The sequence below is a fragment of the Notolepis coatsorum genome, assembly GCF_963971535.1.
Source record: "Notolepis coatsorum genome assembly, chromosome: 10".
In the NCBI taxonomy this organism is placed as follows: Eukaryota; Metazoa; Chordata; class Actinopteri; order Aulopiformes; family Paralepididae; genus Notolepis; species Notolepis coatsorum.
Window position 1 is genome coordinate 67,618,373 of NC_140174.1, and position 18,887 is coordinate 67,637,259.

The 18,887-nt window shown below is 46.9% G+C and overlaps 1 protein-coding gene across 2 annotated transcripts; it reads left to right on the forward strand.

The window, feature by feature from the left end:
* Positions 1 to 136: 136 nt before the first annotated feature.
* Positions 137 to 18,284, forward strand: bbs1 (Bardet-Biedl syndrome 1). Of its 2 annotated transcripts, XR_014620180.1 has the most exons (7): positions 137 to 786; positions 9,520 to 9,702; positions 11,906 to 12,037; positions 13,056 to 13,162; positions 14,696 to 14,816; positions 15,344 to 16,299; positions 18,104 to 18,284. XR_014620180.1 is itself a non-coding variant. In XM_084323439.1 (6 exons), the coding sequence occupies exons 1-6, from the start codon at positions 406 to 408 to the stop codon at positions 16,172 to 16,174; spliced, it is 1,755 nt and encodes a 584-aa protein (XP_084179565.1). In that variant the 5' UTR covers positions 137 to 405; the 3' UTR covers positions 16,175 to 17,220. The 2 variants fall into 2 exon arrangements, 1 of the variants encoding a protein (XP_084179565.1); XM_084323439.1 differs by lacking the exon at positions 18,104 to 18,284 and having other exon boundaries at positions 15,344 to 17,220.
* The last annotated feature ends 603 nt before the right edge of the window (positions 18,285 to 18,887 follow it).

Sequence of the window (18,887 nt, forward strand, 5' to 3'; positions counted from 1 at the left end):
CAGCAGCGATCATGCGGGGACAAGCCATTTGTAAACACCGACGAGTAAAAATGACGTCATCAGATAGGGCCAGTAGAGACAAATCTAAAGGAGGGGGAGAGGGAAAGCCGATTTGAGGATTACACTGTGGGATTACACTTTATATATATATATGACATCGATAGATGCTACGTGATAATTACTCTATATATATGTAGTAGATAAACTACCCCAAAGCATTGTATGTAATACGTTTGCGACTCGTTTAAAATAAGGAAATGCGGCGATAAAGGTGAGGTCTCCGCGTAACTACGAGAAAACAATCTAGCGTTTGTTTCCTTGACAACGGGGCGGAAGTTGGACGACTGTGGATACCGAGTTTGATCGCGAGCATTAGCCAGTTAGCTATATGTTTGGATAACGATCATGTCTTCAGTCCCTGAAATGACAACAGAGGCTAATAAATGGCTGGACGCCCATTACGACCCTGTGGCCAACCTCTACACGTTCTCCTCCTGCATCACTCTAGCGGACCTAAACGGGGATGGTGAGAATACACTGGTGATCGGGGACCTTGGGACAGGGACTTCCAACATGAAGCTGAAGGTGTACCGTGGAACGAGCCTGATGAATGAGAACACACTGTTGGATCTGCCCACAGGCTTGGTGTCTTTTCTGATGGACCAGCATGAACCTCGGATCCCCGCCATAGCAGTGGCCTCTGGTCCCTTCATCTATGTTTATAAAAACTTGCGGCCCTACTTCAAGTTCACCCTTCCCTCTCTGGAGGTCAACATGTTGGAACAGGTAGCCTATTTGTAGTGACTGTGTAATAACCCTTTCAGTCACATCTTCGTACAGTCATGCTATTTTAGTAGTAACCAGAGGTGGGAACTTGAGACTTGAACTGTGTATACAGTGTGCCCCCCCCCCCCCAACCACCTCCAATGTAGATTACCCAGTATGGTTGTCAATATCCCAGTGTACCCAACCCCCCCCCCCACCCAACCTCCTCCAATGTACAGTTTCTACGTCAAATGTATATACTCCCTTTTCCTGACTCCTTCTGTATCACAAACAGTACTGTATTTGCAAATCTGGTATGTCATAAATGTATAGATGTAGCAGTACTGACTATCTGTATGTCATGTATGTCATATATGTCCAGATGAATTGAAAATGGGGGACCCTGATGTAAACAAGACGAAAGTCTTTCTCTGGTCTGCATCCCCTTAACAATTGTGTGTATTGAGCTGTACTGTATTGTACCCATTCTGCAATCTGTTAATAAAGTTTTCAATCAATCAATCAATCATGTGCAGAAAGACTTGAAAGCACACCAGTAATTGTATAATGGTAAAGTAAAGTAACACCTCTCTGGTTAGAGCTCTGTCTCTCTGTCTCTGTCTCTCTCTCTCTCTCTCTCTCTCTCTCTCTCTCTCTCTCTCTCTCTCTCTCTCTCTCTCTCTCTCTCTCTCTCTCTCTCATTTAGTCTATGTTCTGTTGACACTAGAATGGTGGAGGAAATGTTGTCAGATATAAGAAAGGAAAAACCAGCAGCCCTGGATAACATGGATGGTAGACTACTGAAGGTTTCAGCAAAGCATGTAGCAGGTATGGTCTATGGTCACGCATATTATAAATCAAAGCATCAAATAATGGTATATGTCCAAAAGTCTGGAAGGAGGCTAAAATCATTCATTTACGGAAAAATGCAAAAGTCAACCTGTCAGGTGCAAACAGTCGCCCTGTGAGCATTTTGCCAGTGTTAGCGAAGATAATGGAGAAAATAGTGAAACACAAATCCAGAGTTACTTCATGACAATTAATTGAATACTGATTTTCAGAATGCCTATAGGGATGGTTACTCAACAGTGACAGCGTTGACACAGCTAGTAGATGATTGTCTAATGGATATTGATAGAAAGAAATTAGCAGGATCAGTGATGTTAGACTTCAGTGCAGCATTTGATGTCATGGATCATGACATACTGGGGAAACTTAAAGCCTACGGCTTTGCTTCATCGTCAGTTTCATGGATAGCTACTTATACAGTAGAAACCAGAGAGTATTTTCTAACGGTAGCATATCTGAAGCGAAAAAAGTTAAGTATGGAATTCCGCAGGGAAGCTGCCTTGGACCTCTGTTATTCACCATTTATACAAACGATTTGCCATTAATTTGAGAGTAAGCGAATGTGGCTATATATTTGGACGATACAACCCTGTACATGGCGTCCTCCTCTGTGGAAGATCTGGGTGTGGCACTAAATAAAGAGCTACAAAAAGTAGAAGAGTGGATTTGAGTGAATAGAATGGTTTTAAACATAGCATAAACAAAGTGTATTTTAATGGGTTCTTCTCACCATATGCTAATTGCTAATCCAAAATAATAATAATGATGGGGGGAACTGAAATTGAACGGTAGAAGAAGCAAAGCTACTAGTTATATATCGTATTTGCTTTCGCGTCCCGCTCTGAGCCTTATGAGATACCCCTTATCTCCTATGATACCTATTGTATCTCCAACGAAAACAACTACATGCACCCCACCTGTCTGGGGCCCCGCCCCTATGGTGGCACCGCCCATATAACCGTGACTCTGGTCACCAAAACACCCTTCCTCTATTTTCGTCCCAGCGTAATGGCTGCGTGCACCATATGTTAACTAGCAGGATGAAAAAGTCATAATGTTGAAAGCGTACCGGAGGTTGCTGGCCCCTGGCATCTTCGACGCATGTTTTCGGCGACACGACGGGCCTATGTTGATGTTCCTCGTCTAATGACAGCAGATCGAGGTTCAGCTGTACAAGATTGGCTGTCGGGCCAGCTTGTACTCAGGTAGGCCCTGTGTCTTCAGGCATGGGTATTAGTGTTAGTAATGCTGGTTTGTTTTGTTACACAACCATGTTGTGTGTTGGCGCCGGGGGCAGGATGGTTTGGTGAACGTTCACTGCAGGGAAGGGTTTCCAAGCTGTCATGGGCGTACTACTAAACATCTAATGCTATGTTACATGCTATCGCTAATGCCACATGCTATTGCTACTGCTAACTGCTACGCTGTTCTAATGTCTCCGCCGTGAGATGTTGTCACTTCTCCCTCCTCTTGCCCGGTTCATCAATGAAGGTCAGTCGGTAGCTGTTGTGGTTTTTTTAGCTGAGTCCTATTTACCTTTTTTCGGGTAAATGGGTTGACAACAGGGTAGGCCGTGGCTAGGTTTCCTAGCCAGGTATGTTACCTTGTGTTCCGGCGGGGTCTATGGAACGGTGTCCCCATCTGGGGCGATGCGTGAGCTCGGCGGTGTAGCAGTAGAGCTATATTACTGCAGGATGGGACTTAACGGCGGGTTATGGCTCAGCTGGCTAGTTCCTATCCACATTGGCGTCGGGTAGTGGGGCTATGGGTCCAGCCGACATGGTAAACATGTTGCGTGTCTGTGCGCAGGCGTTGTCGATCTGGGTCCCACATCGCCTCACGCTAGGCTGTAGTAGTATAGGGGCAGGGCCGCCTGGGAGAAATGTGAGGCCCTGGGCGAATTTAAACGCGAGGCCCCCCAACCCCTGAGGCGGCCCTGTGTAGTGGGCTATTGTTTCGTTCTGTCACTCTGCTATGAGAAGGTCTGTCTTGCTACAGTTTTCTCTCCTCTCAACCATTCATACTGACGGTCAATCGGTATACTGGGGGAGTAGTGCAGGGGGGGCTTTGTTTACCTTTTTTGGTAAATGGGCTAAGCTAGGGCTGGTGTGCTGTTGTGAATATTTTGAATGAAGGCGGGACTAGTTCGCTCTGGTCCGCCTCCCCTTAACGTTGTGTGTATGGGTTTTCTCATTCTACAGTATTTTGTGGTTTAGTTCTTTTATTCATTTAACCCTTTCATGGTGCACACCACAGTGGAGGTTGCTGTTTGCAACCACCACTGGTGCTCTGTGTTAACATCAGTCCTTTGTTTTTGACATATTGAAACAGTGCCCCGCCCGGCCGACGCCATGGGTGCGTCGGCCTGGCGAGTGGCTGGTGGGCTGTTAAAGCTTGTACCGCCACGGTATGGAATTGGCAACGATTAGAACTGTGTTCGAATTGCTGTTTTTTTCTATAAAAAAAATGGTGTCTGGTGGCGGGGCCTTGAGGGCCAGCCGACGTCGACACATTGTGTGAGGTTGTTGACGTTATTAGCTTTGACCCAGCCGCAAGCTATAACCGCTCAGGGTTCCCCTCTCCGCAGGGGATTTTGGTCTTCTGCTGGAGCGCGGGCGGTATTGTCCTAGGCCCTACACCGCCTCACACCGCGCAGCCAGAAGAGGAGAGAGCACGGCCTCGTCAGCGGCGATGACGAGGCCCTCGACAGGCAGCCATGTATTCCCCCGCCGGAGGTATCCTGGGCGTTGATTCGACAGGTGTCCACAAGGCCGACAGCCTTGGCGGCCGAGGGATCGGCCATGTAGGATGGGTTCGGCTTGAACAAACAAGCCGCCACCGTCCTGCCGCGAGCAGCCCGCTCTCCGATCACTCCCTTCCCCAACACCAGCGGAAAAAGTGGGCTCTGATTGTTTCCTTTGGCTGCGGGCCGCGTGCCTTCGTTGATGCGCGGGCGGCCCCCCTTTTCGCTTCTCATGGGGACAGGGGCTGACACCCAGTTGATGGCTGAGCCTGGGTCTGTCCGTGAGAATGTTGTGCTGTCAAGCGGCTCCCACACCTTGAACTGTGTTGGTTGAGCCTGGTGTTACGTCTGTCAACTTAAGTGTTGTCAGCAGGGGGGCTCGAAACCTTTTGAGGCACACAGTGCGGGCTTCCCCGGCCTCGCCTTCGCCAGGCCAGGTATCATGTTGGTGCCTCCCACTCCTGAAATATTGGCAAGTGGTCGCAGCTCACATGATTTGGGGTGGTAGTAATATCACTGCAGGGCTACGGTGTGTAGGAACCCATGGGGGCCTTACACCTTGCATGTCCGGCTGCAGAACAACTCCTCAGCATGTTCTGGAGGGGTGTTCAGTGGGGGGGCTTTTTTCATCGGAAGCCCCCTGTATCAGACCGGCCCTTTCTGTCGGGGTTCCCCCTTGGGTGCGATTGCCTCGTGGGTGGTGTCAGGGTCAGATGTTCCGACACGGAACGCGCTGCTCGCATGGTTCCAGGGTTGGCTACGCACAGCGGGGGGACCGGGCCAACTATCTACAGTTCCTGGCGGACCTGCGCCACGTGACGGCGGGTGCGTTGGGAGTGTTGTCACATATGACGGCAGTACCATATGTCGAGGTGGATGGAGAGAACGCTGAGGCGGGGACTTGTGTTTACACAACCCCACCCGTTTTCAGGTTTGGTACAGACCCTATTGTCAGGGTCTCCAGCAGTGACAGCTCTGGTCAACGAGATCCAATCTCTGTGGACGAAGCAAGCCATCGTCGTGGCGTTCTCCTCCCGGTGTTCTCTGCCTGAGAAGTCGGGAGGGAGGGGTGTAAGACCCAGGCTGGACCTGTCCCATGGGAAGGTTCAGCATTTTTTGGATCATCTCCTACCTGTTGAACACTGTCAGGTGAGGGTCTGGTTCTCCTCCATAGACCTGTAGGATGCGTATGCGCATCTCCGATCTTCCATCCTAGGGCTTACCTACGCTTCCTTTACAGGGTTAGCGTATGAGTACCAGAGGCTGCCGTTCGGTTTTCTCTGGCTCCCCGCATCTTCACCAAGTGCGTGGAGGCCGCACTGGGGCCTCTGCGTCGTCAGGGGTTATGGAGTGTTCTGCCCTGATGACGTTCTGGTCCTTCGCGGTCAAGGTGGATCGTCAGGTCTCGTACCAGGCAGGTCTCTACCAGCCTGGGGTTGCTGTAGATTGGATGTAGAGTACTCCTCTTCCCAGTCAACGGTTGGAGGGCTATGGGCATCCATCTCAGAGCGTGTTGTCAACACGCTCGGGAGGTTCCGTCCTAGGACGGTTACGGCGCTGTCTCACGTCGCGTTTTCACCGACGCCTCCCTCGCTGGTGACGGGTCGGGCCAACGCAGTAGGGGGCAGCTGGCAAACCATGCTGCCCGGTCTGCGCTACGTTCAATGTGTTGGTGTTGAAAGCGGTCCTTCTGGTCCACAAATGGTGTTGATCAGGACGGACGATACGACGTCAGTGTTGTGTATCGACAGACAGGGAGGAGTACGCTTCCCCTGTCTGCACCAGGCGGCGGGCGGCTGGCTATGGGCGTCCTCCATCTGCGCGGCCTGAGGGCTCCCCACGTCCCCGGCAGGGAGAATGTGGGTGCAGGTGTACTGTCGCGGGGCGGTCCTCATCCTGACGGGTGAGGATTACGTCTGGACATGGCCAGGCGGGTCTGGGACCGATGCCGTGCCGCCAGGGATTCTTCCCCATACATCTGTTAGGTCAGTTGTTGGGACGGGTACGTTGAGGGGCGCAGGTTCTTGATCCTGATGGTGTTACCACCTGGAATGCGCATGCTCCCTCCACTGTCGCGCTTACGCGGGCAGATGACGTATGTTCCAAGTGTGGTGTAAGGCGGGGGGCCGGGACTCAGTCTCCTGCCCCCTGGATGCTGTCCTTAGTTACCTCCAGTCTCTCCTTGATAGACTGTCGGTTTCGACGGTGAGGGTATATGCAGCAGCTATATCCTCCTATCATGAGGGGTTTGAGGGGATGTCTTGTTCAGCCACCCTCTTGTGAAGCGGTTCCTGCTTGGCGCTCGACGCGTTAAGCCGGTGCAACACTCCTTGGCTCCAACTTGGGATCTTCAATTGGTCCTCGGTCGGTTGTCCTTGGCCCCGTTTGAGCCGCTCGAGCAGGCGCCGTTGGGACAGCTGTCCTTCAAGACCGCGTTCCTACTGGCTGTCACTTCCGCTAAACGCGTAGGTGAGCTCTGTGCTCTCTCGGTACGTCCAGAGTGCCTGTCTTTTCGGACCGATTGCGGTGCCACTCTGCGACCTAATCCTGCTTTCGTGCCTAAGAATATCCGGAGTTCCTTCCGCTCCCGGGATATTGTGGTTCAGGCGTTTCGTCCTCCTCCTCACACTAGTGAGTTAGATGCGGGCCTTCACCTGTCATGTCCAGTACGTGCTTGGGGATTTACCTCAGCTGTACTCAGGATTCCAGGGTTACCGACCAGCTTTTTGTCTGTTACGGTGGGGCTCGTGCTGGTAAGGCACTGTCGGAGCAGCGCCTGTCCCATTGGTTGTGCGAGGGCATTACCCTCTGCTACACGTTGGCTGGGCAGGATCCCCCTGGGGGCGTCAGGGCGCACTCCACTCGTGGGGTGGCTGCTTCTGCCGCTCTCCTGGGTGGGGCCTCGGTGGAGGACATCTGTGCTGCAGCTTCATGGTCCTCCCCGGGTCCCTTTTTTTTTTTCTTTTTTTTTCTTTTTCCCCCTCCATTTTTCCTCCGATTTTCTCCCATCCCAATGTTAGTCGTATGCCAATTCCCAGTCCCTTCCTGATCGCTGCGCACTTACCCCCCACAGTCAGATCATCTGGGAGAGTGGAGGCTACCACGTGCTTCCTCCGACACACGTCCAGCCAATCACCGCTTCTTTTCACCTGGCAGCGCGGATTCTCATTGAGAGGGCATAGCATGTGGGAGGACCACACTATCCCCCTCACGTCCAATCCGCGCTTAGCAGGCGCCCCGACCGAACTGTAGGAGTCGCTGTTTACAACGACCCGGACCCACCCCGCCAGCTTCTCCCACCCTCTGATACAGCCAATTGTATCAGTGCAGACGGCCAGCCAAGCTGTCCCCGGGTCCCTTTGTAAGGTTTTACCTCATGGACATGACCGGGGGTTCTGTCTCCCAGGCGGTTCTGGGGTCTGTGGCCTTTCCTGCTTCCCGTCCTTTGGTCGGGTAGCAGGAGTGTATGGGTATGGGCCACAGTGTGTTGAGTCACACGTGGTTCCGCCTGTACGGTGTGTTCAAGGGGTTCTAGTTCCCTCTTGTTCGCATTCAGGTGGAGTTGACTGCGCCCCCCCTTCATTAGGAAGGATGGGGTGACAGGGCTCCCCGCACCCCTTGATGTGGACTTACGGGTCCTCAGGGGGTACATTTGTCGGGTCTCGCGTCCGCTCTTCCCCATATCTCATAAGGCTCAGAGCGGGACGCGAAAGCAAATACGATATATAACGATAGGTTATGTAGATAACCTAGTTATATTAGTATTGGCTGAGCGTCCCGCTCTGCGCGGCCCTGAGTTCCCTCTTGAGGGATCTTTTCCTGGGACGGGATTTGGCGAGGAAGGGTGTTTTGGTGACCAGAGTCACGGTTATATGGGCGGTGCCACCATAGGGGCGGGGCCCCAGACAGGTGGGGTGCATGTAGTTGTTTTCGTTGGAGATACAATAGGTATCATAGGAGATAAGGCGTATCTCATAAGGCTCAGAGTGGGACGCTCAGCCAATACTAATATAACTAGGTTATCTACATAACCTATTGGTAATGGTATAACATTGGACAGTCATCTGAGCTGGTCAACGCATATAAATAACATAACAAAAAAAATGGGGAGAGGGCTGGCGTTAATTAGAAGATGTGCAGAATTCCTAACACCAGAGTCAGTGATCCATGTTATCCAGGCTCTGATCCTTTCACATCTGGATTACTGTCCGGTGATCTTGGGAAGTGCTGGAAGAAAAAAATTGGGACACAGAACAAAGCAGCGCGCCTTGCTCTGAATTGTAGGAAAAGGTCAAACATAGTAAGTATGCCTGAAAAACTGTCATGGTTAATGGTAGAACAAAGACTAAATGTAAATATCATAATGTTTTTTAGAAATATATATAAGAACAAAAAACCTGCTTGTCTATATGACGAGATGCAATTCACAATCAACACAGACACAGTTACTCCACCAGGCATGTGTCAATGGAAAGATGTACTGTAAAGATGCCAAGAACAAATGCAATGAAAAGGACTGTGGTGTATAGAGCCATGACTGCATGGAATTCCTTACCACCTGCATTAACTAGGGTTGAAGAAAAACAGACATTTAAAAAAACACATTAAAAATCATATAAGAAAGAATGGTACTGTCAGTTTTAAAGTAAACATAGTGGGTGATTGAGAAGATGGGTATGTGTGATTGGTGAACTTAGATTTTTAATATATTTGTATGTTGTATTGAGATGAATTGTTGTACTTTAAGTGAACATATATGCCTTGAAACATGATTGAGTAGATGGGTATGTGTGATTGGTGAACTTAGATATTTTATTATGTAATATTTGTATGTGTTATTGAGGTGTATTGTATTGTTTTATTGTATTGATTGTATTGTATTGATTTGTGTGGACCCCAGTAATAGTAGCCTATGCCTGTGGCAATGGCTAATGGGGATCCAAATAAACTAAACTAAACTAAACTCTCTCCCTCTCCCTCTCCCTCTCCCTCTCCCTCTCCCTCTCCCTCTCCCTCTCCCTCCCCTCTCTCTCTCTCTCTCTCTCTCTCTCTCTCTCTCTCTCTCTCTCTCTCTCTCTCTCTCTCTCTCTCTCTCTCTCTCTCTCTCTCTCTCTCTCTCCCTTGTTCACTCACACTGTCCCTCTCTCTCCACTTATCAACAGGAAGTGTGGGATCAGGCCAGGGAGGGTGTGATTGACCCTATGTCCTTGAAAGAGATGTTGGAGGGCATCAGAGATAAGGCGGAGGTCCCTCTCTCTGTCAGGTCCATGAGGTTTCTGATGCTGGAGCAGAAGGACATGGAGGAGTTTGTGGACCTTCACAAGCAGCAGCCCATACGGAGACAGGTAGCCAAGGTTTTATAACACTGTCATGCCTGGGCACATGGTAATGATGCTCAATGACAATGACACTATGTAACAACCCATCATGTACACTCACGGCACACACATCCACATGTACACACTCACCTTAACACCCACTTTACTAACTTTATACACTTTAACACAAAATTATATGTATCTAATCTATTATTAAAGAGATTTGCACTACATTCATACCTCATTGGCACCTTACCCTAAGTTGTGTACCTCATTTCTGCATTGTACCTCACTGTTACCCATTTTACTCTGTATTGCATATATGTATATTGAACATTCCTTTACTTACTTTTTACCTACTTCTTAATGACTTTTTTACTTACCTTGTCTTACTGTATGAAGCACACTCTCAGGGACTCATACAGAAACAAGCATTTCATCGTAAAGTATTTGAAATTGAACTTGAAATTGAAACTTGATACCAAATAATGTGCCCATTGAAGCAGAATTGGGTGGGAAATTAACATCAACTATACCAGCCAAATGCAGGTACATTTTGGCTGCTAAATCTGTGAATTCCATCTAGTCTCACACTACCCAGAGTCCCAGACCATTATTCACACTATGATTATTTAGTACTGTACCAAGATGGCTTCAATTTATTCAATGGTCATGAGCAGCAGGTCAATGGCCACTCCCACTTAGACCATGTTCTGAGATTACAGTCCTATAGAGGCAAAGTCCCTCCCCATGGGACCCTATTTCAGACAGAAATGTGTACGTAGTCAATGGTGAGACACCATTATTTTTTTATCCCACTTGAATTGTGCCAGGACTCACACTATGATGTTTGTCAATTTAAAAGTGTAATTGTCAGCTAGCTAACGTCACGATACCATCAAAAGCTATCGACAATGTTAGCTTGTTAATCAACTTTCTTGACTTGCAAAATTGTCTTTTAAATTGACAAATGTCATATGTGTAAATCATGGCACAACTCAAATGGGATACAAAAAAAAGAATTGTCTCTCGCCATTGACTACCGTACATATTTGAGCCAAAATAGGGTCCCATGGTGGTCCAGTGGAAGGGGAGGGACTTTGCGTCTATATCCCCTTGGAGCTTTGGGGCACAGCCTATTGATGCAGGAAGTTAAATGCTTTAAAGATGAGGTCTTTGCTATTAAACCCCCTTCCTTTCCTGAAATGTCACGGTGAATGCTCACAGACAGAGCACTGGGTTTGTTTTACGTATTGCAGCCTAACCAACGCATCACTGAAAAATATGTTTTCAGATGTCATGAAATTTAAACGGCTCCTCCACACTGCTTTTAGACAACCTGTCATCAGACTCTTCCTCCTTCGTACTGCTTTTACACAACCTGTCATCAGACTCTTCCTCCTCCATACTGCTTTTACACAACCTGTCATCAGACTCTTCCTCCTCCACACTGCTTTTACACAACCTGTCACCAGACTCTTCCTCCTCCACACTGCTTTTACACAACCTGTCACCAGACTCTTCCTCCTCGATACTGCTTTTAGACAACCTGTCATCAGACTCTTCCTCCTTCGTACTGCTTTTAGACAACCTGTCATCAGACTCTTCCTCCTCCATACTGCTTTTACACAACCTGTCATCAGACTCTTCCTCCTCCACACTGCTTTTACACAACCTGTCATCAGACTCTTCCTCCTCCACACTGCTTTTACACAACCTGTCACCAGACTCTTCCTCCTCGATACTGCTTTTAGACAACCTGTCATCAGACTCTTCCTTCGTACTGCTTTTAGACAACCTGTCATCAGACTCTTCCTCCTTCGTACTGCTTTTAGACAACCTGTCATCACTCTTCCTCCTCCATACTGCTTTTAGACAACCTGTCATCAGACTCTTCCTCCTCCACACTGCTTTTAGTGTCATCAGACTCTTGATGTTAATACAAGAGTTTTGAGTATGAGACTACATTAAATATAACACCATACACATTAACACCAGCCACTAGCCAAATGCCGGTGAGTTTTGGTTGTGCCTGGTAGTCTTGTCAATTCTCATACTCCCTTGGCAGCCAGCAAACCTGTGTTTGATAGGCCCTTTCTATTGTAAGACCAACTTTGGAAACTATGGAATGTAATTGTCCGGTGGAAATCAGAATCCACTAGCCACGTATGTCCATGGAAAACGTATCTTGCCCTGCTGCTCACACTGATCTATGTTCTTGTGCTGTCAGACTGTCATCACATGCATTGGGACACTGAGGAAGAGCACCTCTGACGAAGATGGAGTGAGCTGCCTAGTGATCGGGACAGAAAGTAATGATGTCTACATCCTGGACCCTGAAGCCTTCACCATTCTCTCTAAGGTAGTCTGTTATAGGGATCCATTAATTCTTTCAGCACAGCATCCAAACTGGGGAAATGTAGTCACCCTAGGACCTTGAAGCAGGCAATTATCTGTCCTGGGCCTGCAGTGGTGGAATGAAGCAGGCTATTCTTTGTCCTGGGCCTGTGGTGGTGGAATGAAGTAGGCTATTCTCTGTTCTCGCCCTGTGGTAGTGGAATGAACTTCACACCACATGCAGGGCAGCTGAAACCCTGGACAAGTAAGGAAAGACCGGGTGAGAAGGTGATGATGGGCTCAAATGTGCAAAAAGTAAATGATCATATTCAATATCCAACATACATACATATAAAACGTTTCATTTCAGAAAGTATCGTTGATGTTTCAGTGATGTTTCACTGTGGACATCGTCATGTGCCAATTCGGTAGACCTCGTCCAACTCTATTGTCTATGCTTGTCATGCACTCCAAGTGAAGCACTTCAGCCTGGTTCTGTTAGATGAACAATAGCATGTATTGTTGACTGCCGGGAGTGTATCCCTTTGCTGACTTTGTTGTAAACAATTAAGTTGCATTGGATAAAAGCATGAGCTAAATCATTGTAATGAATGTAGATTGTAAATGTGTAATAGTGCATAGAAACAGTTTGGTGTTCAATCCATGTTCTGGTCCTATTGATTGATTGATAGATTGATTGATTGAAAACTGTATTAACAGATTGCAGAATGGGCACAATACAGTACGGCTCAATACAAACAACTGCTAAGAGGATGCAGACCAGAGAAATACTTTCATCTTGTTTACATCAGGGTCCTCTATTTTCAATTCATCAAGACATTTATGACATACATGACATACAGATATACAGTAATGTTACAATGTTTCTATCAAGTCACAAACACATACAATCAAACTGAGACTGAGAGTGCAGTTTAATTAAGATCTGCTTAACACTTGAATGAAAAATCTTAAGCACCATTCTTCATAAAAAAAAGGGCATTGTGAGGAAGTACTGACATCTTTGTTCCATTATTGTTTAGTTGTCGCTGCCCAGTGCCCCCACAATGATGGACGTGACCGGACAGTTTGATGTGGAGTTCCGCATCACAGTGGCTTGTCGCAATGGAAATATTTACATCCTGCGCAGGTAAAGAAGCCGGCCGGGCGTATAGATACAATATGTGATACAATATACAGTAAACTCATCTACAGTAAGGATTTCACTTTCAAAGATTTATAACAGACTGTTGGGTTCACTGTTGAGTCTTTATTGGCTTCCATTTAAAAAGAAGAAACTCACCAGGTCATTGGTTCTCAAACCTTTTCGTGTCAAGGACCCCCATGTAATAAGCCACGAACCCCCATTTGATAGGATCTTTGCCCCAGGGACCACTATCTGAGATGATGTTGTAGAAGTTGTTGGATATGATTTAGGAGGGGAGAGAACCATGGAGAGAGTGAAACAGAAGTCATTCTTGCATTGTGCTAACTTCTAGTGAATACAATATATATATATATATTTTAAATACTACTACTCATTTTACTACTATAAACTACTCCTCATTTTACTGAGGACCCCCTGGAACCCCCTGAAGGACCTCTGGGCCCCCGGGAACCAATGCACTAGGTCACTGTTCAGTGGAATGTTTGATGTGTTGCTAGGAAACAGTTGGACTACATGGTTAATGTCCTGTTGCAGTGATTGATAATATCAACAACTGACAGGAAACCAAATGTAGTCCATCCTAGAATGATGTTTATGTTTGTTTAGTTGTCAAATCAAGTTTAAGTGTTATTATTTACTGTAGGTAGCCTAGAGTATGTATCAAAATGACAAATCATATAACTGACTCAACTCTTTTTCACATCACTGAAAAGCATTAGGCCTATATCTTTATTAAAGGTCCCCTGTCTTGTAAATGACCTTTTCCAGTGTTTATCATTGTTTTCTAGCAATGGGGGTTTGTATCAATGGGGTCTGTGTCTCTAATTCTCATTTTGGCTCATCAGTCTAGTCTCGAGTTCACGAGATCCTCCCTCACTCAACTAAGCCATTCTGATTTGACTGTTTTGCTGACGTGAGTACAGCACTGGTTGTAGTCACCGCCCACAATCAACAATTCGCTCAACAACAGAGCGAGTGGAAATACTTCCTCAAACGGGTTGACGTGCGCGGGTGCCGACAGAGACAGCAGAGAACGAGCGAGCGAGAGAGAGGGAGAGAGAGAGGGATAGAGAGAGAGAGGGACACGAGCATTTACACACAACCTCCTGACCGTGCGCGGGAGTGTGTGTGTAAATGTGTGCGCGCACAGGGCTGGAGCTTCTCCACTCGCATATCACTGTCAAAATATCATTGCGCATGCTCCCACGTGCGCACCCGTATTCCGATCCGTGTAATACTATTCACAGGGGTATATATTGTCATTTGAAACAAGTTACCAATGCATTGTCCTGTGGGATTATGCCCCCCGCGGCGAAATTAATTAGTATCCCCCTCAATCTCTCTATATCTCTCTCTGTCTGCTAGTGCAGACTGTGGGTGACTGTCACTCAAAGCGCTTATGGGCGGAGCCCAGCCCAAAACAGCTTGAAATCTTGAAGTGGAAAAATGCTGCTTTAGAGTACTTGATTAGAAATAAAAAAGTTTTTTAAAGTGTTTCCATCTCTTCCTTTGCAGGGAGTCGTCCAAACCCAAGTACTGTATCGAGCTGGCGTCTCACCCTGTTGGCCTGGTCCGGATGGGGAAGAACGTAGTGGTGGGTCTGGCTGAAGAGTCCCTGCAAGGATACACACAGAAGGTACTCTGGCCTCTATCAACAAGCCTGCATCCCCCTCTACACTGTCAAAACATCTTAACAAGTTAATGTGGTATTGAGATGTAAAATCCTGAGTATTTGATAGGGCTGGGCACGGTTATTCCAATATTCGACTATTTGAAATGACGTAGGTATTCGACTATAGCTGATGGTTTTGTTTGTGTGAACTGCACTGACGTGTATCTCAATTATCGAGTAATCATTAAAATAAATTTTTAGAAAGGTGCAGAATAAAAGTATTGCTTTCCCAAAATAATATTGATTAATGAATTTATCATTAAAAAAAATGTTGCGGGTCCAAAATTGATGTTTACAATTTGCAGGCATGTAGGCCTATCCCCCTCCCTAGTTCCCATTTTCCCACATGGAATGCACCTGATTGGATAAATGACATGCTGGTGCTCTAGTGCGACATCTTGTGGCTGAATGATATTTATAGCACCTTTAAAATCACACAGCGCGGCAGTAAATGCGACAAACGTGACGTGATTGTACTTCCTTGTCCGCAGGGTAAGAAGCTGTGGACGGCCAGGCTCCCTGCCCCCATCACCACCATGGCTTCCATGGACCTCCCCACCAGAGGCTTCCAGGCCGTCCTGGTGGGCCTGGCCAACTGCGAGGTCCACCTCTACCGGGACAAGAACCTGCTCAGCGTCATCAAGACGCCGGACGTCGTCACCAGCGTTTGCTTCGGCCGCTACGGACGAGAAGACGGGACCCTGATCATGACGACCAAAGGAGGGGGTCTGACTGTGAAGATCCTGAAGAGGACGGCCGTGTTCGACGACAGGGACAGCGCCCCCGGCCCTCCTCTGGCCCAGAGCATCCGTCTCAACGTCCCCAAGAAGACCAAGCTCTACGTGGACCAGACCATGAGAGAGAGGGAGAGCGCAGTGGTGATGCACAGGGCGTTCCAGATGGATCTGTGCCGTATGCGCCTGGCCGCGGCCAAGGCCTACGTCAAGGCTCTGGAGTCCAGCCTGACGCCCATGTCGGCCAGCCTGACGGAACCACTGAAGATGAACGCGGTGGTCCAAGGCCTGGGGCCGTCCTTCAAGCTCACGCTCAACATCCAGAACACGGCGGCGTGTCGCCCCGTCATGGACCTGACCATCAGCTTCCTGTACGACGAGGGCCTGTACAGCATGAGGGCGCCGTACTTCAAGATTCCCCTGCTGGTCCCCGGACTAATTTACCCCATCGAAACATTTGTGGAATGCATGAGCGACAAGGGGATCTCTGATATTATCAAGGTATTTGTTCTGAGCAACGGGAGGAGCGCACCTCTGCTCACGGCCCACATCAACATGCCTGTCAGTGAGGGGCTGGCACTCAACTGAGACTGGACCTCCGCTGGCCTGAAGAAAGAGATATATCCACCAGCATTTCCTCTACTGTCGGATAGGAGCAGTGGGACACCCTGCATGGAGAAGTTGCCATCATGCGTAAAACAATTTGAACTTGTGTGAGTTTCAGTTTTAGTGTCATATGGTCTAAATAAATAAAATAAACTATTCTAGTATCCACTTGACACCTACTCTTAAAAAATGACTGCTGGTGTGAAAGTGAAGCACATTATGGAATAATGTTGGAAGTTATAAGCTATATTATACTTTGTTTACAATAGTGTTTGTTTTTCTTTTTTTAGCATAGAATCGGCTGTATGATTGTAATATTTGACTATCTAATAATCTTCCAAAATTAAGATGTTTTGTAATGGAACCCTTTAAATGCACTCACTCTGTGCTGAATTATGCGTACCTCTGTGTAAAATTGTTATATTAAGCATTAACTCATTCCCCGCCAAAGACGAGTTGACTCCTTATAGCCCGCCAATCGAATACTGCCAACAACGAGTATACTCGTTATTGGATCGTTATTTCTTTCATTTGCTATTTCCATTCATAAACATGCAGGCAGCTGTGTGTTATCACTGGGGATGGGTCTGAGATCGCAAAAGTCGAATACCGCCGCCTAACGCCTTGCGGCCGCTATTGCACTCCATTTGAAACGATGTGGCTTTGTGTCTGGGCTGAGCTGCGGCATGCAGGCAGGGTCTAAATACTCGGGCAGGACAAGCGGTTATAGGGATGGCATCGACGAGGGTCACCCCCCCCCCCGTTCATGTTCAATGCTGGATTACGTTGGAAACACGCTCGCGATCAGTACTTGGAATGTCGATCAGATAATTGGATTATTCCTTTTGCAGTTATCAATCTTGCGTTGATCCGATCATTCTTTCCCCGCGATCGGAGCATGCGTCTGTGGTGTGTGTGTTCCGTTGGTTGCGATCAAAGCACGGAGGGGCGGCTTCCCCCCCCCCTTTCATGCATCCATGATGAAACATAATACCGATAATCTAGTGTTGATTTCAGATTGATTATTGATCCAGGCGAGGAATGGCACGATTTATAGTGAAATGCAGTAAAACGCTGTTTGGCAGAGTTTCCTGGGATTACACAGGATCACTCTAAAACTATACTCATATTCACCACGATATAAAATGGGAATGTATTGATGAAAAAGGTATCTGTTTTTTTGCATATTGACCGGAAGAAACTCAATGACAATCGACTATATCATTAGATCCATAGCTATAATATTTAATATAGTTTTAGCACTACAAACACCGGCATGTAACCCCATTTCATTACAGCGCTGGCACACACGGCCATACGCCCACAGTGACCTCTGGCGTCCAATGAGTTAAGGAATTGCTGTTGCAATTTAAGAATAGAGGCCTGGTTCAATTACATTTAATTTAAATTACTTAAAGGTGCTATAGATAACATTCAGCCACTAGATGTTGTACTAGAGCACCAACGTTTAATTTATCCAATCAGGTGCATTCCACATGGGGAAGTGGGAAGTAGGCAGGGGATACATGCACGTATGCAACATGTAAAGAATAACATTAATTGTGGACCCGCAAAATTTGTTTGAACTGATTAATTAATTCATCAAAAATGTTTTTTTTTGGGGGAAAGCAATACTCTTTTCCACACCTTTCTAAAAGGATGGATGGCTTATGGATATGATTACTCTACATAATATAAAATATGATATATGATTACTCTACGTACATTTTTATCTATAACACATTTAAGTAGATTTTCTTCTAAATTCAAGTATTATAAAAACATGTCACAAAAGAAGATTGTGATACTTAATTATGACACATAAGAAAACAGTGGAGAATGAATTACCTATATTTTGCGTTGATTCAATTGAAATTGAACCGACTCCATGTCATCTGGTCCATTCCTTAGGTGCAGAGGTACGACACTTGAGGCAGAGGCTCCCGTGGTGAGGAAGCCTGTTTTAATTCTTTGATTTCCTGTGTATACTTTTTTCATTGGTCCTTATTTTATTCTGCATTCGTAGGGCTTTTGTACTGAATATAGTTTGAACTGTATACTGCTTCTGTAAAAGGAACAACATAATAAAAGGAAAAACCCCAACTTACTACAAATTGATAATAACAAAGAGAGAGAGAGACAGCGCCAAATGTATCGTTAATTAAATCTACTGCCATTTTCAAACAAGAGGTGGACGCGGGCAAATACTGCGGCATGGTCATGCTGGACCTACAAAAGGCCTTCGACACTGTCAATCACACCATTCTGATTGACAAGCTAAAAGCAATTGGTTTTGATAGTCTATCAGTGAGCTGGATGCAATCCTACCTGGAGGGGAGAGAGCAGATGGTGGAGGTAAACGGTACCCTATCCCCCCCCCTCACAGTAAGCTGTGGTGTTCCACAAGGAAGCATACTAGGTCCGCTACTGTTCTTAATTTATGCAAATGACATGTCGTCAGCTTTTGACTGCAACTTGTTCCTGTTTGCGGACGACTCAGCCCTGCTGGTCTCTGACAAGAACAAGTTACAGGTTGAAAAAACCCTCAGCTCAGAACTAGACAAAATCTGCATATGGCTCGCTGATAACAAACTATCATTACACATGGGCAAAACAGAGTCCATTCTCTTCGGTTCAAATAACAAACTCAGCAAGACCGACGGCTTCTCAGTTACAGTGGGTGACAATATTGTCA